The sequence below is a fragment of the Schistocerca nitens genome, chromosome 1 (genome assembly GCF_023898315.1).
Source record: "Schistocerca nitens isolate TAMUIC-IGC-003100 chromosome 1, iqSchNite1.1, whole genome shotgun sequence".
Taxonomy (NCBI): domain Eukaryota; kingdom Metazoa; phylum Arthropoda; class Insecta; order Orthoptera; family Acrididae; genus Schistocerca; species Schistocerca nitens.
In genome coordinates, this window is record NC_064614.1 from 199,617,459 (window position 1) to 199,640,503 (window position 23,045).

At 40.0% G+C, this 23,045-nt stretch overlaps 1 protein-coding gene across 1 annotated transcript in view; it reads right to left on the reverse strand.

The window, feature by feature from the left end:
* The window catches only part of LOC126235080 (sodium-dependent dopamine transporter), a 644,375-nt gene that overhangs the window by 10,653 nt on the left and 610,677 nt on the right, over positions 1-23,045 (reverse strand). The window contains exons 12-13 of the mRNA XM_049943817.1: positions 21,992-22,092; positions 6,197-6,364 (exon numbers count right to left, since the gene is read on the reverse strand). Of these exons, the coding sequence (XP_049799774.1) occupies positions 6,197-6,364; positions 21,992-22,092 (269 nt within the window). The remainder of the gene's footprint in view (positions 1-6,196; positions 6,365-21,991; positions 22,093-23,045) is intronic.

Consider the following 23,045-nt stretch of genomic DNA (forward strand, 5'->3'; position numbering starts at 1 on the left):
AGCTCTTGATATTCATGGAAGTGGTTCTCTTTTCTCTTTAATTTTTCTGTAAGCAGTATCTATCCTCCCCGTAGTGATATGTGCCCCTACATCCTTACATTTGTCCTCTAGCCATCCCTGCTTAGCCATTTTGCACTTCCTGTCGATCTCATTTTTGAGATGTTTGTATTCCTTTTTGCCTGCTTCATTTACTGCATACATAACATTCCATTAGAAATAATGATAGCCTTGGGAGAGCCAGCCCTGACAAAACTCTACCATCTAGTGAGCAAGATGTATGAGACAGGTGAAATACCCTCAGACTCCAAGAAGAATATAATAATTCCAATCCCAAAGAAAGCATGTGTTGACAGATGTGAAAATTACGGAACTGTCAGTTTAATAAGCCACGGCCGCAAAATACTAACACGAATTCTTTACAGACGAATGGAAAAACTGGTAGAAACCAACCTCGGAGAAGATCATTTTGGATTCTGTAGAAATATGGGAACACGTGAGGCAATACTGACCCTATGACTTATCTTAGAAAATAGATTAAGGAAAGGCAAACCTACACTCCTGGAAATGGAAAAAAGAACACATTGACACCGGTGTGTCAGACCCACCATACTTGCTCCGGACACTGCGAGAGGGCTGTACAAGCAATGATCACACGCACGGCACAGTGGACACACCAGGAACCGCGGTGTTGGCAGTCGAATGGCGCTAGCTGCGCAGCATTTGTTCACCGCCACCGTCAGTGTCAGCCAGTTTGCCGTGGCATACGGAGCTCCATCGCAGTCTTTAACACTGGTAGCATGCCGCGACAGCGTGGACGTGAACCGTATGTGCAGTTGACGGACTTTGAGCGAAACGTATAGTGGGCATGCGGGAGGCCGGGTGGACGTACCGCCGAATTGCTCAACACGTGGGGCGTGAGGTCTCCACAGTACATCGATGTTGTCACCAGTGGTCGGCGGAAGGTGCACGTGCCCGTCGACCTGGGACCGGACCGCAGCGACGCACGGATGCACGCCAAGACCGTAGGATCCTACGCAGTGCCGTAGGGGACCGCACCGCCACTTCCCAGCAAATTAGGGACACTGTTGCTCCTGGGGTATTGGCGAGGACAATTCGCAACCGTCTCCATGAAGCTGGGCTACGGTCCCGCACACCGTTAGGCCGTCTTCCGCTCACGCCCCAACATCGTGCAGCCCGCCTCCAGTGGTGTCACGACAGGCGTGAATGGAGGGACGAATGGAGACGTGTCGTCTTCAGCGATGAGAGTCGCTTCTGCCTTGGTGCCAATGATGGTCGTATGCGTGTTTGGCGCCGTGCAGGTGAGCGCCACAATCAGGACTGCATACGACCGAGGCACACAGGGTCAACACCCGGCATCATGGTGTGGGGAGCGATCTCCTACACTGGCCGTACACCACTGGTGATCGTCGAGGGGACACTGAATAGTGCACGGTACATCCAAACCGTCATCGAACCCATCGTTCTACCATTCCTAGACCGGCAAGGGAACGTGCTGTTCCAACAGGACAATGCACGTCCGCATGTATCCCGTGCCACCCAACGTGCTCTAGAAGGTGTAAGTCAACTACCCTGGCCAGCAAGATTTCCGGATCTGTCCCCCATTGAGCATGTTTGGGACTGGATGAAGCATCGTCTCACGCGGTCTGCACGTCCAGCACGAACGCTGGTCCAACTGAGGTGCCAGGTGGAAATGGCATGGCAAGCCGTTCCACAGGACTACATCCAGCATCTCTACGATCGTCTCCATGGGAGAATAGCAGCCTGCATTGCTGCGAAAGGTGGATATACACTGTACTAGTGCCGACATTGTGCATGCTCTGTTGCCTGTGTCTATGTGCCTGTGGTTCTGTCAGTGTGATCATTTGATGTATCTGACCCCAGGAATGTGTCAATAAAGTTTCCCCTTCCTGGGACAATGAATTCACGGTGTTCTTATTTCAATTTCCAGGAGAGCATTTGTAGACTTAGAGGAAGCTTTTGACAATGTTGACTGGAATACTCTCTTTCAAATTCTGTAGGTGGCAGGGGTAAAATACAGGGAGCAAAAGGCAATTTGGCTATTTACAATTTGTACAGCAACCAGATGGCAGTTATAATGAGTCGAGGGGCATGAAAGGGAAGCAGTGATTGGGAAGGGAGTGAGACGGGGTTGTAGCCTATCCCCGATGTTATTCAATCTGTCAGTAAAGGAAACAAAAGAAAAATTTGGGGTAGGAATTAAAATCTAAGGAGAAGAAATAAAAACTTTGAGGTTCGACGATGACACTGTAATTCTGTCAGAGACAGCAAAGGAGTTGGAAGAACAGCTGAACGGAATGGACAGTGTCTTGAAAGGAGGATATAGGATGAACATCAACAGAAGTAAAACAATGATAATGGAATGTAGTCGAATTAAATCAGGTGATGCTGCAGGAATTAGATTAGGAAATGAGACACTTAAAGTAGTAAAGGAGTTTTGCTATTTGGGGAGCAAAATAACTGATGATGTTCGAAGTAGAGAGGATATAAAATGTAGACTGTCAATGGCAAGGAAAGCGTTTCTGAAGAAGAGAAGTTTGTTAAAATCGAGTATAGATTTAAGTGTCAGAAAGTTGTTTCTGAAAGTATTTGTATGGATTGTGGCCACGTATGGAAGTGAAACATCGACGATAAATAGTTTAGACAAGAAGCTTTCAGGGACCAATGACCTCTGCAGTTTGGTCCCTTTCATCCCTACACCAACCAACCAACCAAGAAGCTTTCGAAATGTGGTGCTACAGAAGAATGCTGAAGATTAGATATGTAGATCACATAACTAATGAGGAGGTATTGAATAGAATTGGAGAGAAGAGAAATTTGTGGCACAACTTGACGAGGACAAGGGATCAGTTAGTGGGGCATATTCTGAGGCATCAAGGGATCACCAATTTAGTATTGGAGGACAGTGTGGAGGGTAAAAATCGTAGAGGGAATCAAGAGACGAATACACTAAACAGATTCAGAAAGATGTAGGTTGCAGTAGGTACTGGGAGATGAAGAAGGTTGCACAGGATAGAGTAGCATGGAGAGCTGCATCAAACCAGTCTCAGGACTGAAGAACACAACAACAACAACAACAACAACAACAACAATATGTACTACATGATACGATTCAAAGTAATTTATATAAAACTTATACAATTTTCACTGTGTTTATTCCACACTTCTGCACTATTTGTTATATAATGTAAAATTTGCGTAATGTGTAGCTATTATGCACACTATCAAGTATTTGAGAATAAGAGAATTTAGTGTCTTGCAACAAACTTTATGTGTAATTTCAGACCTTTATGAAATTTTTTTTCACTGACTACCTCCACAATATTATGAAAGGGAAAAAGTATATCTCTTTCTACATTTTCATTGTTCATGCTGTAAAACTGTCGCATCAGGCAAGACAACATGACATTTACATTTATTGCGTCTTTGTTACTAAATCTATTCACAACACATTTAGCAGACAGTATCTACAAATCCTGTTGAATGTATCTGTAGAATTGTATCATACTACGACACATAGTTCAGGAGTTACGAGGGTAGCAGGAGATGGACAGAGGAAGAGAATGGGAGGAGATGGACAAAGAGTGGGGGCGTGGAGGATGTGAACAGAGAGATGGGGGAGAAGGAGATTGACAGAGAAGGGGGTGGAGGAGATGGACAGAGAGAAGGGGAAGGAGGAGAGGGACTAATAGAACTGAATTAAATGCAGTGCCAAGTACTAAGATAGTCATGTATAAGTATCCTGTGTACTGACTTGTTCCACTTAATTCTGATAAAAGAAAACCATTCAGATGATCTATGGAACACTAACTAGATAACAAACTACCTTAGTCTGGATTCAGTACTGCCCTTGGACTCTGTTTCATCAGCTCAGAACTCAAGCTTGTACCTAGCTAGAATGACTGGATACTGAATGTAAAATCTTAACAAGAAAAAAGACAATAAAAATACTAATTTGTTGATGCCCACATGGTGACTGATAACTGGGGTTGTACAAAAAGTAATAATTACAACATGTTAAGATACCCTACTGCTGAGAGGAGAAAAAAATGACATGATGTGCCCAGTAGAGGAAATTATTTATACAGAAATGTATCTTGCAATGAGAGTGCCCAATGAAACACACAAAAATTTGACACATAAGTATTTATTTACTCAAATCATTCTGTGTATGGCTGTTAGAAATATTTATTGTGATTACAGTTTTGACATTTTGCTATTGTCAAACAATGTGGGATGTTAAAGCGCACTCTATAATGCTAAGTTGTGATATGCTGGATCATAGTGCCCAGCTACCTGAACTGTGTTCAAGCATGTCACAAATTAACATTGTAGTCAAGCTTTAATATCCCACGATGCTTACAATACCAAATTATCAAAACTGCAGTCATATTAAATATTTCTTACAGCCATATGTGGAATGGCTACATTCAATAATAAAACTACTGCTTGGACCCATTCCTCATTAGAACAAGTGTTAATGTTCCTAAAATTCCTTGTATGTTGGGCCAGCAGAAAACTGCAATTCAAGCAAAGATCTTGGAACAAACAGTATATTCAAAATGACTTGCAGCACTTAAGGATTGCTGCTTCATTAGGTATATGCAGTTCATGAATTCATTCAGTTCACAAATAGGGTATCCTAGCTACATAATGATAATATGACAAAGATAGTATTTTATATACATAATATCAGGTTAGTGTGATTGATTCATTAGGTTTCAAAGCACTGTTTTTTTACAAGTATATGACATACAAAAATGGGTGGTACATGAAAAGATGGATACGCTCATCAACTTTCTGGTACAATCTACAAATGTTTGATGTGTGTGCCTTGGTCAGCTGGCACACAACCAGACTGTAATCCAGTTCCATCCAAGTGTTCACTAGCATGTTTCCGTCAATGTCCGTCATAGTAGCAATGACTCTTTCCTGCAGTTTTTGCAGTGTTGTTGGCATTGTGAGAGCTGGTGACCTCGAAGGCGGGGGGAGCATGGCAACAGAGGAAAATCACCCACACCAGTGTGTACTAAAGTCAAGAAGCCAGCAGCCAGTTGTGGCACGAACCACCCTGCAACATAGCCAGGTACATGGAACCTGTCCTTATACAAAGCATATGAACTTTGACTTTAGAGAAACAGTTTCCAATCCAGTTACTTCAAATACACTAAGGAAGAATTTGACATCATGATGCCTACTCAATAGGATTTCAAAACCAGAGATTTGCTAGTGACTCAGTAGTTTCCAGTGGCAAGGAAATATCAATGTTAGCACTGTTGCCACTAACTGCTGAGGCAGTGACACTAGGAAAAGTGGGAAGAAGAAATATATTCATTCTGCATTATTCTCTTTTTCTTTTTAATAGCATTATAAATCAGGATATTACATGTACTGGCATAGTATCAGCCACATTGGAGAAGGGGGGCAGGGGTGGGGGGCTGCTCTGGCTCTTAAGCTACTATGCTGTGTTTATATTTACTATTTTGAGATGACCATGTCTGTAATTTTACTGACTCAGGGTATGTTATTAGCTATCTGTCTACTGGAAAAGTGAAAATCTCTTTATATGAATATTACTGTTAATTGGAATGTACATGCTGAATCGAAATATTCTGATACATTGTACATGGAATAGGTAATAAGGTATCTTTTAGTTTTTTTTTTTTTTTTTAATATCTGGGAAATCCTATTTCATACCATATGTATGGCAGCAAACAATCACAGGTATTTGCATGAGAATGAAAAAAATTCTTTCTGTATCCTTGACAGCAACGCAGAGTCTGTAAAATTACTATTATTTATCGTACTGTCATTGTGAACTTAACAGTACATTCCTAGTCACTCTTATTAGTAACCACGAATGTCATTAAGGAATACATGCAGTGGCACATGAATATAATGTGTATAAGAATAGCAAGTTCCTTCAAAAGGCTTCTGTAAGTTGTTCTTTTACTAACTTTACTCTTTATATTCAGATTATTGTTACTTCTGATTTGACTTGCTTTTATTTTCTAAAACCAGCACTTCACTGAAGAAAATGTTTATTAAAAATTACACATTTTTTGCCTAGTCCGAGATACATGGAGAAACAAACTTAAATGAGTGTTAATGAAATAGTAGACTTTATTTATGAATGTAAGTATAAAATGTTACTTACCTGGAGAAAGGTACCTGGTGTAGTAATAATTTTGTAGACAGCCATTCCAGGAATCATGGAAATGCTAGAGCCAGCAATGATCCAACCTAATACATTTGCCCATGTTGGATACACATAGTCATCATAAGTCAGAGGTTCATAGTCTATAAGTCCATAAACAATGATGAACTGCAAAAGTAGTAACAATTAAACTATAGTATGCCATTATAAAATTGTGAACAGTGTCATGTCATCCATCTCCTATTAACATATTGCAATAAAATCTTACAATTTTTATCAGTATTTAACATTTTGCAAAAGGGAAATTTTGTATGTAAAACACTGTATTACTCTACAACAGGAAAAGGTAAGATTTGGTCAGCGTAAGCCTTTTCACTGTTATATCAAAACACGTACAGAAATTAAGAAATACTAGAAACAAATTAATGAAAATTGGCAGTTTTAACCTTATATTACATGTTTTCAGTTAAATGTGTTCAAACATAACATTTATTTAATGAATATAATAATGGCAATTCTTGGTGAAATATAAATAATGTAAGGAGTAAAGGCAACAACTTGTGATGAAGCAAGCTGGGATCCCTTTACTTCCTCTCTTGTTTTGCCATCTGCATCCTTAAATTCATTTTATTTTCATTTTTGCCTAATTACCATTAACATGTATAACCCAAATTTCCATAAAAGTGAACAGTTGGCCCTCAGTCTTAAGGGGCTCCGGAAAGGATCAAAATCATGAAAAGTTCAATTTTGACTTTTTTTGCGTTTTCTGAATCTGCAGACTATTACCTTTTAATAGATATATAATTTATTCAATTCCGAAGACTACAACTATTTTTAAATTTTTTTTGAAATGTGTTCTACATGGGCGTGACCCACTGTGGCGCTGTTGAACTGCTGTCAAATGGTGTTATTATTAACGTCCGTGTTCATCAGGTACATTTTAGTGATGTGAGATAAAGTATAAAACCTATTTTCAGAGACTTAGCAACACCTGAACTGTTGAAAAAGTGTATTCACGGAAAAACTCAAAACCCCAATGAAAGTGTAAATAGTGTTATACGGTCGAGAATCCCCAAGACTGTATTTGTTGGAATAGAAACACTTCACTTTGGTGTGTATGATGCTGTTCCGACTTTCAATTATGGCAACATTGTAAGGTGCAAGGTATTTAGAAATATGGGAATGAAGATAGGTTCTAACATGGTACGAGCGATGCTTGCTTTAGACAAGGAACGCCTTCGGGCTGCAGACAGGGCTGTAAAGAGTCTAGAAATACAAGCAAGAGTAAACAGGAGGAGGAACAAGAGGAAGCTGGAGGAGGAGTTTGCAGAGGATGAAGATAATCCATTCTATGGACCTGGAATGCACTAAGAAGTTAATCCAATCTTTGTCGCTCGATTCCCAAAACTTTTATTTTCTCATACTAATTACATGTTTTCTAAGGATCTTCCAAACATATTTGTTTCAAACTTTCAGTAAATGTTACACAGTACCTTCTGCATAATTTAACACAGCCTTTTTCCAAAAAACTGTATATTTTTGAATATATAAATAAAAAATTGCAAAAAAATGTTGTGAATTTTCATTACAATTGAAAAAAATCATCTTTAATAACTGAACTAAAATTTTGTAAAATCCCTGTGTTAAGTTGTAGCCCATATTCCAATAAATAATCTGTAAAAAGTTCAACTTCCTACCTCAAATACTTTGTGAGGAAAGATGTAATTTATAAGCATTATTTTAACATTGCAAGTATAGGGCGTTCCGGAGCCCCTTAAGGAATATAGCACCAGGTCTAATTTTGAGTATATAATTAATTTTGTAATTTATTTTGACCATTCCTACTCAATATCTCTTGCTATGGGGTGAAATCAGTAATTGTTTCATGACTTAGATTCTATTGTTGACTTATAAAGAAATATAAATTCTGTACCAACTATAAACATTTGGAAGAACTATGTATTTATTTGGTTCCATTCGAAAATACATGAGTGAAGCCAGCCCTTAACTATTTCCAAAATAGTTACCAGGTTTGTCAAAAGTATTGTTTATGTAACTATATCTTTTAAATTCATTATTTAAACAAATAATTCAGCCTAACCTTTGTGATAGAAGGAAGTGTTAAAAAGAAGGATTTTTTCAATGTATTCAGTTAATTGAATCAGTTATGTTTTAATTGTAATTTCTAAAACTTAAACACTGAACAATGTATAGATTCAGTGCCTATTATTGTGAGGATATATAAAGAACTGATTTTTGGTCACAAGTCAGTCAGTCCGTGGCCAATTTTGATGTGAAACATGTATTGGTTAGATTAACAACAATGCATCAACTTAAGAGTGGAATAAGAGTAACACAAATAGGCTGTGTGTTAGAACAATTAATGACAATGTCTGTTTAATTTATTTGAAAAATAGTGTCACTCGTACCACTTTACACTGCAGGAAATGTGAACTGTGTGGTTCGATTTTACTGTTCATAGATGTTCAACAGCAAACTATTGTAGCAGTAGGCTGATGTTGCCTGCAACCTATTAATGAGGCTTACCAACATTTACTGATAGTGAACTGGCTATATAATTTGTGTAATACTGGGGGGTTATGAACAGTTAAAGTAAAGAACTGTGAAACACAATTGTCCAACTGTTGGCTACTTCATTTACAGTAGTCAGTGCTGAACTTCCATCCATCCCTCCCCCCCCATTTTTTGAGCCAATATAACAACGCAGTACGTCGACACCATGGACTGTCAATGAAGAAATAAAGCAGGCGAATGTCACAAACTCATTGAATAATGAAGGCACTTAGTCATCAAAAACTACATAAACGAAATTAAGAACTTCGCTAGCTTTTGGACAAATCTTTTTTCAGAGCTACAGAGTACTTATACATGATATCTGATCAAAAGTCTCTGGACACAGCTATGTACCAGGGAACTGACCACTAGGTGTCACAAGAGTATCAGTACACCAGTATCAAAGGAAGTAGGAAGCATTCTGTTGTCAGAAGAGGAGCAATAACAGCAGCATGAGCCCAAGTCAACTGTTTGTGATTGATTGTTAAGTGCAAATGTGAAGGAACAACCACAGCAAAACCAAGGCTAGGCAACATCATGTATCAATGGAAAGGGACCATTGAGCATTGCAGAGTGTGGTTGTAAAACCCTGCATGAAATCAGTGGAAGAAAACACTCATGAGTTTCAAAGTGCTACCAGCAGCCCAGCTAGTGCAATAACTGTGGTGGTGGTGGTGGTTAGTGTTTAACGTCCCGTCGACAATGAGGTCATTAGAGACGGAGCGCAAGCTCGGTTTAGGGAAGGATTGGGAAGGAAATCGGCCGTGCCCTTTCAAAGGAACCATCCCGGCATTTGCCTGAAACGATTTAGGGAAATCACGGAAAGCCTAAATCAGGATGGCTGGAGACGGGATTGAACCGTCGTCCTCCCGAATGCGAGTCCAGTGTGCTAACCACTGCGCCACCTCGCTCGGTTGCAATAACTGTTCATAGGGAGCTACAACGAATGGGATACAATAATACGACAGCTCCTCATAAGCCACATATTTCTGTAGCCAGTGCTAAGTGATGTTTGAAGTGGTGTTACATGAATATTTGAATACTTGCTGACAAAACTCCAATTAAATATATTAATTCTTGATGGAGATGGCACAGAAAAGATTCTGTGTAGACTGAGACTGAATGGTGCTGCTGGAATCTTCATAAGAGATGGAATGAAACTTTCAAGAATCTTTACTTTCCATAGATTGGGTATGATGAAATAGGCTTCACCACTTGTACATAATAATAGATGTACAGAGACACTTTTTGAAATGGAGATTGAGGCCACGAGAATTATCAGATCAAAGCCCCTGCTCCACATCCAACTCAACCCTGTTGCAGGAAGCAATTCCACCCCTGCTGCAGGACCCTAGCTTCACTCATCTTGCACCCACACGCACTTCTTGGCAGTCTCTCTTCCTCTGTTCTGTTTTCCCTTACGAATATACTCTTCTGTGTCATCATGCACTGTGCACAGCTCCCCATGCTTGTGCACAGCATTAGTTTCCTGGTGTCAGGGTCACATACATACCATATGCCCCTGCTGCTTCTCCCTCCTAGCCATCGGCTAACCTTTCCAAACTCTGCCTTCCACTAGCAGCCTCCCTTCCTCCTCATCCTCTCCAACCAAAATAGCCCTCACCTCAGTCAAGCTGCAGTGTCTAGAACAATGTAGCCAAGACTGTGTGTGTGTGTGGGGGGGGGGGGGGTATGCACACAATGCAGTCAGATTCTTGATACAAGTCCGATGAGCCCCCGCCGTGCTGCAGCACACTATGCATTCCATGCTTGCCAGCATCTGCCTCTGAGGGCAGAGAGCATGAGCTAGCTGTGTATGGTTGGCGTGGCTCACCTGCCACCGCCATCCAAAGGCATCATCGACTAGCTGCCTGTCACCCACTGATGCTGCTTGTTTACTGGTGTGTGGCTTAACATGCCAGCCATGCTGCCTGGCCCTCCTGGGCAAATTGTCTGTGCCACAGGCCATTCTGTTTACTGCAACTTATTCACAAGACCCATTTGCTACTGCCAATCTCATGCCACGGTCTATCTGTTAGCAGCATTGTGCTGCCCTCTCCAGGGCCATACCAACCAACAGCAACCTGTAGCCATGGGGCCCCCATGCCATAGTCTTACGTGCTGTCCTTTCTGGGGTTCTATTGACTCACCATTGAGCTGCAGCTGTGGCTTTCTCGTCAACTTAGTGGCCACCTGCTGCTGGTCATGCTGCCACCCAGTTGTGCAGCCTGCAATACTCAGAGCCTGCTGCGTACGCATCAAAGCAGTCCACCTTCTCAGTCCAAGGGTCCTGCTGGGGCTTCTCTTCCTTGCCGCCATGCAGCCAGCAGCTGCAGCTGGATCCATACCACCCTGCGTGAGTGCCACATGCCTACCATCCAGCTGCCTGCATGCATGTTGTGATGCACAATGCTCCATTTCATCACATCATGTTGTGACTATCAAACTAAGTGTTGTGACCACTTTGTGCTTCAACCAGTGAGGCATTGCATCGACAACAAACTGCATTTTTGCTTAAGAATTTCAGTCAAATTTTAACTGTAATTTTGGTGGATGGATAAAATGTGGGCTGCAGTATAAATGAAGTGACATTAGGGAATTAACTGTTTTATCTGTTGAGTAAGAGTATTTGGGTATGTGCTTAGAGATGAAACTTGAGAAATGCAAGGGTATTTTATAAAATTTATGGTTATGACAGAATGGTACTACCTACCTTATTTTAGTTAAGTAATGTAGGGCAAAGTAGGAATGACTCAGGCCTCAGGTGCCCATACGGCCACCAAGTACAATTATCACCTGTTTCACCAAAGCCAATAGGCTTCTGTGTGACCTAGCAGATTGTGGTATTAAAGGATTACATTCTCCCCCTCCACTTCCTGGGTCATAGTTACTCTGTTTCTTCCTACGTCTTTTTTCTGTAGTTGTCATCTTTTTCTTTTTTTGTTTGCTTCGCAAACTGGACAACTCCACACACAGTGATAATGTGTTTTCAAGAGGTTATAGATGAACTGACCTTGTGACATCCTGTAAGTTGTGAGCATAAGATGAAGTGCACACACTGTATTAGAATACAACATCTTATGCCAGACAATGAATACAAATGCTATGACGTGAAGTTAATGTGGTACTATGATGAGAGGAATACTGGAGGTAATAACATGACGAGGTATGTATGAGATGTATAATGTGAAGATGAGTACTGAGGGTAAAGTGACTCAAACTTATGATTAGTCGTTGTAAATTGCACCTGTATGTTCTGCTGTTGGCTACCAGTGCACACCAAGATACATGTTCAATGAGGAAGTAATATTGGTTAGCTCCTATGTAGTGAGTTCCAGCGTATCTGAGTATTTCCTGATCCTGATGTTTTAATTGAATGATGCCTTCAACTTTTATTCTGTCCCTATTGCTATAACCATATTTTTCATAAGTAGTGATTAAAAATGTCTGCTATTTTTAAGAATGAATGGAAAAGTTGCAGGAAACAGCATCTAATAACTGATAATGTCAAGAAACAAGCTGTAAAAAGTAATAGGTCAGTAAACTTATTTATCTGGTTTTTATATTGTGTATACATTTTAAGTGACCATAAACATTAATGATTTTTATTCACAGAGACCACATCAGAAGTATGAGGAAATTATGGATCTGAACTGCACATGTTTTAAGTTGTAGTTTTTCTCTAGCTACAAATTTATGTAAGCCAATGAGAATGCAGGCTTTTTAGGTGGTCAAAGGTAGCCACTCATTTATTGTAAAGGCAAACTGCAAGAACCTGTACAACAGTGCCATTTTACTCATATTATATTCAGCAGTTTACACTTCAGTTGAAGAGGCTATGGCATGGATGTTCTTTCATACTCCTTGCCATAGATGAAGATTTTGCTTTGCCTATTTTAATTGCTAAGAACCCCCTTCCAGTTTTTATGTGTTCCTGAGATTAGAGAGAATATGTCAAGTCTACCTCCTAGAATTTTACTTTGTTGAGTGTTATGCTTTGGGGACATGCCTAGAAGTTGCAGCCCCTCTTTCTGTGAAGTCTATTCTGTTTTCTTTTATTTTTATGATCGTATGTGGACTCTCATACCTGGAATTTCCAATTAATTCTTTGTAGCTAATGTTGCTCTGCTCCACAGATGAGATAAGTTTAACTCCTGTTTGGAAGCATTTATTTCTGCTCTTTTCTTTCAAGGCATCATTCATAAGGTTAAGAAATATTAGTACTTTTCTTTAATTTTTATGTCAGCTGAACTAACTCTTTTTCCTTCTGCATTTCTTTATAAAAGTTTCCTGCTCTTTGGTTGGTGATATTAATATGCACTCTATCCACCCTCACTCACTTTAATTATCATAATTTCATCTGAAATCTAAATTACTGTATTCTTTGTTCACGTCGGTTCTCTTCATATCAAAATTTCTGACATCTCTGTGTGACTTTTTTGTGGTTTTCATGCAGATGATAGATTCTTAAGACAGGTGGCCAATGTTCCTGGAAACTTATGTTTGCCAAAATTCAACTTAGGGATGTGGTAAGCTGACATGAGAATCTTAAAGTAGAGATACACTCTACCACCTTATTTCTATCATTTGCATTCCAAACTAATATAAAGTCCATACTGTCCATTTGAACAAAGCCTTCATACTCTCTGTTTTGCCTGCTTATTCTGTTACTCTTGGCCTTATTGTAAAGATGGAAAATTTTTCTCTGCTGATTATTTCATGTCAACTAATACTGTTCTAACTTCAAGTATGCCTCTACAAGTTAACATAAATGGTCGATTTTCTGTCAAATATCATTGTCTCACACTGTTTTATACATATTTAGCATTGTACCGTAAAGTGCACAGTTTCTTCTTTGTTTTTTTGGCAGACACATACATGTCTGTGAGCACTGGGTGCACCACCCTACCCTCTCCTCTCACCCCCCTTCCACACCAGCCTTGCCTCCCCTCCCTCCCACCTTCTGCAGGAGCACTGTACCTCTTGTCTCCCCACAGCTCCTGCACCTCCTCTATCCTTCCACTCCTTTCTCCTCCCATGGAACTCACACTTAGTGTTACAAAAAGTACCCCTTCCTTACCAACCTATGCTGGAGCAGCCATTAGATGAGATTAGATTAGATTAGTTTTTCATTCCATAGATCCATGTTGAGGAGATCCTCATGGATGTGGAACATGTCACTTTTTTTTTAAAGCTGAAATAACAATACTAATAGTATGAATATATACAAAACATCATTTGTTTAAATTAAAAAATTTGTCAATGGAGTAGAAGGAGTTGGCCACTAGGAAGTCTTTCAGGCTCCTTTTAAACTGATCTTTATTTGTAACTAAATTTTTTATATTTGCTGGCATTGTGTTTTAGCGATGTCACACACCTGTCTTCTTCCCCATCATGCACCCGTATGGCAGTTTCTTGTCAGCTTGATGTTTGTTCCATCTCTTGCCATGTCGAGCCATATTCTGGGTATGTTGTTCTTAGGCTCAATGCATTCTTTCTTTTCCTTCACATGAAGTTATAAAATAAAGCAGTATCTGTGACAGCTTCGTTGAAGCAATATTCACCAGCTATATTCCCACATATTATTATTTTGTCTTTCTGTATGGTGTATTAACATTTTCTTCGATGACAAACAACAAACTTCATGCCAGGCCATTCGTGGTACATCCGGCTGGTGTATAATAGACATGATACATATTGATGCCCTAAGATTGTCGCTAATATTTGGCTGTATTGGCATTTTTCCAGTGATGCATACAAGTTAAAGGTACAGCGTAACTCTGATGCAGATGTGAGATTCAATACATGTATCTCTTACATGTATTCCTAAGTATTTCAATATTCCATGTCTGAAAGCACTGTTACCCCATGAGGTAGTATGTTGTGTTCTTACATAATATTGTTGATGGGGAATGAGTGTAGTTGTCTTCATGTGATAGGTGTTGTCACTGATGTGGTCCTCACATTTATGTTCTTTTATGCAGTTATCTTTTATTTAAGTTTCAGTCCTTGTTGAGGTGATTTTTCTATATATTTTGTGCAATTTTTTTGAGTTTTATGTGTGGTGTGAAGAATATGCACCGCTACTGCCTACAGGAAAATTAAAGAGACCTTTGGAGAGAAGAGAACCACTTGTATGAATATCAAGAGCTCAGATGGCAACCCAGTTCTAAGCAAAGAAGGGAAGGCAGAAAGGTGGAAGGAGTATATAGAGGGTTTATACAAGGGCAATGTACTTGAGGACAGTATTATGGAAATGGAAGAGGATGTAGATGAAGATGAAATGGGAGATAAGATACTGCGTGAAGAGTTTGACAGAGCACTGAAAGACCTGAGTCGAAACAAGGCCCCGGGAGTAGACAACATTCCATTAGAACTACTGATGGCCTTGGGAGAGCCAGTCATGATAAAACTCTACCATCTGGTGAGCAAGATGTATGAGACAGGCGAAATACCCACAGACTTCAAGAAGAATATAATAATTCCAATACCAAAGAAAGCAGGTGTTGACAGATGTGAAAATTACCGAACTATCAGTTTAATAAGTCACAGCTCACAGCTGCAAAATACTAACGCGAATTCTTTACAGACGAATGGAAAAACTGGTAGAAGCGGACCTCGGGGAAGATCAGTTTGGATTCCGTAGAAATGTTGGAACATGTGAGGCAATACTAACCTTACGACTTATCTTAGAAGAAAGATTAAGAAAAGGCAAACCTACATTTCTAGCATTTGTAGACTTAGAGAAAGCTTTTGACAACGTTAACTGGAATACTCTCTTTCAAATTCTGAAGGTGGCAGGGGTAAAATACAGGGAGCGAAAGGCTATTTACAATTTGTACAGAAACCAGATGGCAGTTATAAGAGTCGAGGGGCATGAAAGGGAAGCAGTGGTTGGGAAAGGAGTGAGACAGGGTTGTAGCCTATCCCCGATGTTATTCAATCTGTATATTGAGCAAGCAGTAAAGGAAACAAAAGAAAAATTCGGAGTAGGTATTAAAATTCATGGAGAAGAAGTAAAAACTTTGAGGTTTGCCGATGACATTGTAATTCTGTCAGAGACAGCAAAGGACTTGGAAGAGCAGTTGAACGGAATGGACAGTGTCTTGAAAGGAGGATATAAGATGAACATCAACAAAAGCAAAACGAGGATAATGGAATGTAGTCAAATTAAATCGGGCGATGCTGAGGGAATTAGATTAGGAAATGAGACACTTAAAGTAGTAAAGGAGTTTTGCTATTTAGGGAGTAAAATAACTGATGATGGTCGAAGTAGAGAGGATATAAAATGTAGACTGGCAATGGCAAGGAAATCGTTTCTGAAGAAGAGAAATTTGTTAACATCGAGTATAGATTTAAGTGTCAGGAAGTCGTTTCTGAAAGTATTTGTATGGAGTGTAGCCATGTATGGAAGTGAAACATGGACGATAACCAGTTTGGACAAGAAGAGAATAGAAGCTTTCGAAATGTGGTGCTACAGAAGAATGCTGAAGATAAGGTGGGTAGATCACATAACTAATGAGGAGGTATTGAATAGGATTGGGGAGAAGAGAAGTTTGTGGCACAACTTGACTAGAAGAAGGGATCGGTTGGTAGGACATGTTTTGAGGCATCAAGGGATCACAAATTTAGCATTGGAGGGCAGCGTGGAGGGTAAAAATCGTAGAGGGAGACCAAGAGATGAATACACTAAGCAGATTCAGAAGGATGTAGGTTGCAGTACGTACTGGGAGATGAAGAAGCTTGCACAGGATAGAGTAGCATGGAGAGCTGCATCAAACCAGTCTCAGGACTGAAGACCACAACAACAACAACAACAACTCCATATAGGCTGAAGTGTTGACAATTTACTACAGATGTGTTTCGTTGTGTACCATTGTGTTTGGCGTATGACTCTGGAGCAACAGACAGCATCTGCAGCAGCAATTTCAGCAGCAGTTCGTACCACAGTGACATAATGACAAATCGGTTACTTCGAGGACAGCTCCGAGACTGATGCCCTATAGCCTGCATTCTGCTGACCACTAACCACGCCACTCCAATGGTGTTGAGTAGCAGCTCATTGAAGGGCAGGGTGGAGATCTGTTGTGTTTTTTGTTGAAAGCTGGTGCCAGTGATGGCCGTCTGTTGGTTAGAAGGCCGCCATTGAGGACTTACAACCAATCCGTGTCTGTGCTAGACACACTGGACATACAGCTGGATTTATGGTCAGGGGTGCGATTTCACATTACAGCAGGAGTACTCTAGTGGGTATCCCACACTCCCTGGCTGAAAATGTGTACGTTGATCTGGTGATTCGACGTGCTGTGTTGCCATTCATGAACACCATTCCAGGGGGTATTTTCCAACAGGATAACTCTCGCCCACATAACGCTGTTGTAATCCTACCTGCCATACAGGGTGTCGACATGTTGTCTTGGCCTGCTCGATCACCACATCTGTCTCCAAACGATCACATATAGGACATCATCGGACGACAACTCTAGTGCCATCCACCAGCAGCATTAACCTGTGTAGCGTAGCAGGTATGAAACTCCACCCCACAAACTGGTATTCCGCATGCTTGTATTAACCTCTGATCTTGCAATGTTAATCACTACTGAAATATGTTACCTAGCCAGATGTACCGTCAAATTTTCATTACTCTACATCATTTCTTTTTTTGGTGCTGCGACTTTTTTCCCATCAGTGTATAGCAGGGATAATGGTCAGCGGAGCTAGTTAACAACATAGCTGCAGTCAAGTTCCAGGCGAAAGAGATGGTGAAGAGCATTTACACGGCTTCCCATTTGTATATTTTGAAGGTTTCTTCGAGGAAGAGCTTAAGATATGCTTATGGAGACACCGAACTAGAGTTGAGGATATTTATGACAATCCCAGTGACTGCAGCATCTTGCGAATGTAGTTTCAGCAAATTAACTGTTATAAGAAACTACTTAAGGTCGAGTATGAGTGAAAGCAGACCGTCGGATTTAGCTACCTTGTCGACAGAATTTGCCATAGCTGTTGTGTTCTTACATAATATTGTTGATGGGGAATGAATGTAGTTGTCTTCATGTGATAGGTGTTAACAATTTGTCACTGATGTGGTCCTCACATTTATGTTCTTTTATGCAGTTATCTTTTATTTAAGTTTCAGTCCTTGTTGAGGTGATTTTTCTATATATTTTGTGCAATTTTTTTGAGTTTTATGTGTGGTGTGAAGAATATGCACCGCTACTCCATATAGGCTGAAGTGTTGACAATTTACTACAGATGTGTTTCGTTGTGTACATTTTTGCTTCATGTCCATATTTTAACTAAAGAATGGGTTAATTGTACACTGTTTGATTTTTGATAAGTAATCAAATGTATTGGTTTTTGCACAAATTGACAAGTAGCTTAAGTTGAAATTGAAAGATGTGTAGGAAGCTCTTATACTAGATGTGTTTGATATTTTTCTTGCTATTTTATTTTTTATGATGATGTAACTTTATACCACTGAAGTGCCTTACCTCATAGAATAATTAGTGCATTGTATTCAATAGTGTCCTTTTATAGGAAATGGTATATTTTTTCTTAGTCAGAATCGTAATATTTAATAAACTGGACTTTTATAAATGGCAAATTTTGATAAGAGAAATGCACTAGGAGGACATGGACATGTGTCTGTGGTTAAGTTGTTGGAATGTGTAATGCACTCCATCGTATGTAATAATATGGGAAACCTCTTACATCCACAAACCTTCACAACTCTTCCATAGCGGTATTCCATCACCCACTACTTCTCCAAAAGATCCTGATCCTCCCTTAGTGACACCTACTGTGGTGTACACAACTATCACTTCCTACTCAACTCCTGCCACAGACATGTCCTATCCTATCAGAGGCAGGGCCACCTGTGAAAGCAGTCACATCATATATCAGCTCTGCTGTAACTTCTGCACAGCTTTTTAGTACATGTGAACACCAACCAGCTACCCATCCAAATGAATGGCTGTTGCCAAACTGTGGCACTGACCAGAATTGACCACCCAGTGGCAGAACACACTGCTCAGTACAACATACTCATCTTCCCTAGCTGCTTTACAACCTATGGCACCTGGATCCTTCCCCATCAGTAGCTGTTACATAAGTGGGAATTGTCCATGCAACACATCCATCAGTCTCTTAATCCTCCTGGCCTCAATCTCTGCTAGCTCCTCTCCCACACACACCTCTACCATAGGAATTGTCCATGCAACACATCCATCGGTCTCTTAATCCTCCTGGCCTCAATCTCTGCTAGCTCCTCTCCCACACACACTTCTACCCTAGCCCCCATTACCTCTACACTGAACCTGCACCACATTTGCCTTCTTCCCCCGTTTTATCTTTCCCACTCAATACAATCCTTCACATGATAGTAAGCTGTGCACAGTTTCCTCTGCCTGCACCAAAGAAAGCTTGATGGAGCCATTTTTCTGCCTGTGCCTTCAAACTGTTAGCTTGGGCTCCTCTTTGCTCTCGTCGACTCCACCCAACACTAAGCCTCCCCCCCCAGTCAAGCTGCAGTGTTGGCACAATTTTGCCAGACGGGCAATGTAACCTTGCAGTGTGTGAATATGTATTTTATTAGCTCTGAAACAGGATTCAGCCGAAAGCTCAACAACATTCTCAGTATTCTTCATGTGCCAGCCAATGACTCAACTGTGTAGTGAGTTGTTACCTTTTCTCCTTCCATTACTTATATTCTGCCTTTCCATACCCATAGTAATATAAGATTTTTTCCTTGTGCATTTCTGTATCTTCCATTCATTTTCATTATAATCTATATATGAGAGGAGGGAGATAGAGACAGAAACCTGTTGTGTGTAGCCTATGTTATTCATAACATAGGCCAGATAAACTTTAGTTGGAATTTATTGGTAGGAAGCCAACATTTATGAAAGGGACCTACATTAAATTCACATGCCAGTATTTTGGGGGATTGTTGGTTGCTTTAATTGTCAGTGAACAACTGAATTATTTTCAATATTCTATACAAGTAAAGTGTTTCTCAACCTGAAGGTTGGTTTCAAAGCTGCAGTGCTTTATTATGCATGAGCTACTGTGACCTACTGGAAATGGTATGCCATTACCTTGGGTTGGGTTGATTTGGGGGAGGAGACCTAACTGCGAGGTCATCAGTCTCATCGGATTAGGGAAGGATAGGGAAGTGAGTCAGCCATGCCCTTTCAAAGGAACCATCTCGGCTTTTGCCTGAAGCGATTTAGGGAAATCAAGGAAGACCTAAATTGGGATGGCCAGATGCAGGATTGAACCGTTGTTCTCCCAAATGCAAGTGCCACTACCTTCCTCAGATCTTTGATGTGATGTATCCATCCATTCATGGTGGCATATCCTTTAACATTGATTCCAAACAACTGTGCAGCTTATCATTTTTCACATTAACCCACCATTGCCAGAGGTGATAAAGTTACAGAAAAAATCCTAGCACTGACTGATTATTGAACTCCAGACTGACGTATTTGGTAATCTTATGAAAAGGATAGTTGCTACTCACCATATAGCAGGGATGTTGAGTCACAGACTGATACAACAAAAAGACTGTCAGAAAACGAGCTTTTGGCCAACAAGGCCTTCATTGAAGATGCGCGCGCGCGAACACACACACACACACACACACACACACACACACACGCACACACACACACACACAGATGCAACTCACACACACATGACTGCAGTCTCTGGCTGCTGATGCCTCAGCAACCAGAGTACAGTCATATGTGTGTGTGTGTGTGTGTGTGTGTGTGTGTTCTATCTCCAATGAAGGCCTTGTTGGCCGAAAGCTCATTTTTTTACAGTCTTCTTGTTGTTCCTATCTGTGATTCAGCATCTCCACTATATGGTGAGTAGCAACTATCCTTTCCATAATATTGTTCCGTTCCATCCTGGATTTTCCATTGTTGATATTTGGTAATCTGACACTTAGCCAGCAAGTCACACATTTAATTTGCATCCTACCAAAAAGTTTATATCGAAGACTATGAAAACAATTTTATTTGTGGTAGATAAGCTGTAGACATATAAGATCAGCATTCCCATTCAAGAATCATATGGCGAGCAGGAAATAGGTTTCTACTCTAAGCATGTTTACTGCCATTAATGAACAGACATCCATAGGAGACTGTTTTAGGATGTGTCAATATGACAAAGGTGTAGCTTTCTCTCCCACCACCCATATATACTTCTAGGAAGACTTTCCACCAAATTGCAGTACATACTGGTAGATATTTACTTGCTGCAACACAAGGAATATTTAAGTGACATTACAATGATCTTGCTGTTACTGATTCTGTACTTAATGCAGAGAAGCTCAGTTGCGTTGAGACTGCATCTTTCATTGACTCAGACTGGCATAGCCTTTAGTTATCATATTTGCTTTACAAATATGAGCAATTTGCTGTTGAACATGATGAACCTTATTTCTGAACTCTTGCTGAAACATGAGTAGCCATAATTACGGTCTCAGAGGCCTGAGCATTTGTGGTCTGCAAACTCAAAACTAACTGATGAAGATTAAATTGTGAAAAACAACTGTACATCACAGTACCTACTATGGCAAAACTCACAATGGAGATAGTGCACTCCAGCCACTAACAGGCATACACCAGATGTAGATACATCCAACAGAAACAGTCTTTACTTCACTTTAGACTCCACTACAACTGAGTTCTGTTTCATGACCCTTTGTTTGTAAGATATCACTTACTATATAAATATATGTTTCAAACATTTATTGATGAAGTTTGTCACATCATCAGTTCAAGCACCAATCAGAAGTACACAGATGTGCTTTTTAAATTTGCTGGTTTGACTCAGTTACATGTTGGTGATACCAGTAATAGTAATTTTTACATTTATGGTTGACAGTGGAATGTTATAACACCCTGACATACATTTCATCACTAGTTTTCTGATTTTTGAATGTAGAATCCAGAATTTTCCCAAAGCCTTGAGACCTGAATAAGTGACGGTAGTCAGCAATAATGCATCTCTTTGAGGCATATCCACTTCTCATCCCACAATATATACCTGATGAATATGCTCAAGAATGTGTGGCATCAGTCTCCTTTAATTTCATTTGTATATCTGATCAGTAACTGCAGCTCAATATATAACACTGTAAGAAAACTACATTACAGTATGACACTATAAAATCTATGACTTTGTTTATTTCATTGATTTATTTCTTACCATTAGAAAAACTGGAGCCATAAACCTCCAACATATCCTCCAATAATGTCCTGGTGAGAAACCAATCATATCTCGAATGTCATCACAAAACCTCTGTGTTCCTTAAAACAATTACAACAATAATTGATTTTACATAATTAATAACAGGTTCAGATCTGCATAGGTGTTGTCAAATGAAGATGATAATAAAATTTATGAATTAATTATATGTAGAAAATAATAACACACAATAACATTTTACTAATATGATGTTTGTGAAGCAAACAAGTTATTTTTCTTTCTGAAGTCAATTTGATATGGCACTACAACAACTACAGTCTGTGCATCTGTCAGTTTTTATTGTAGAACATTTTGAGTTAGATTGCTGTTTCAGTTCTCCACATGCAAAACTTAAAAAAAAAGGATACTGAATTACTAGTAAAGCTAGCAACAATAAAAGTATTATGATTATCATATGTAGTAGAGAAAGTAAGACAGCAAATAAATGGTCAGTGGATGCAGATTTTCAAACATGGGATGAGTTAATTGATGTTTGTAAGCAGTTGGAAATCACCTACACTGCTGTCAAATGATTGGTTGCTGCTGTGAGTGGGTGTGTTGGGAAAGCTCCCAAGAGTCATGTATCAATGGCACCACAGGTGCCTCAACTACTATCTCTCCTGAGGATTCGTCCTCCTCTGTGGGAACTATGGAATCTGTCATTACTCATCCACTTGACTGTGAGTGGCATGTCCATGTTAGGACTGGGTGTCTGTACAGGGTAGACAGGGACCATGGAGGATTTGGGGTCTTATAATGATCCACATAATCATCAGGTTTGATGTGTTGCCTTTCACTGAAACAGGAAACTGAGCCAGTGAGACTTTCACCTGTTGGGAAACCTGCTTTGTCCTGTATCAAGAGGTGGCAAACACAAAAGGGTAGGGATCTATTATCATCAGCAGTTCAAAAATATGGTGAATAATAGATTCCTCAGGGAAATGGCACCAAGGGACAGAATGGACCATCAGCTGTACTCAGTGTGTCTGCATGAAGGCCTCATTTGACATGCTGA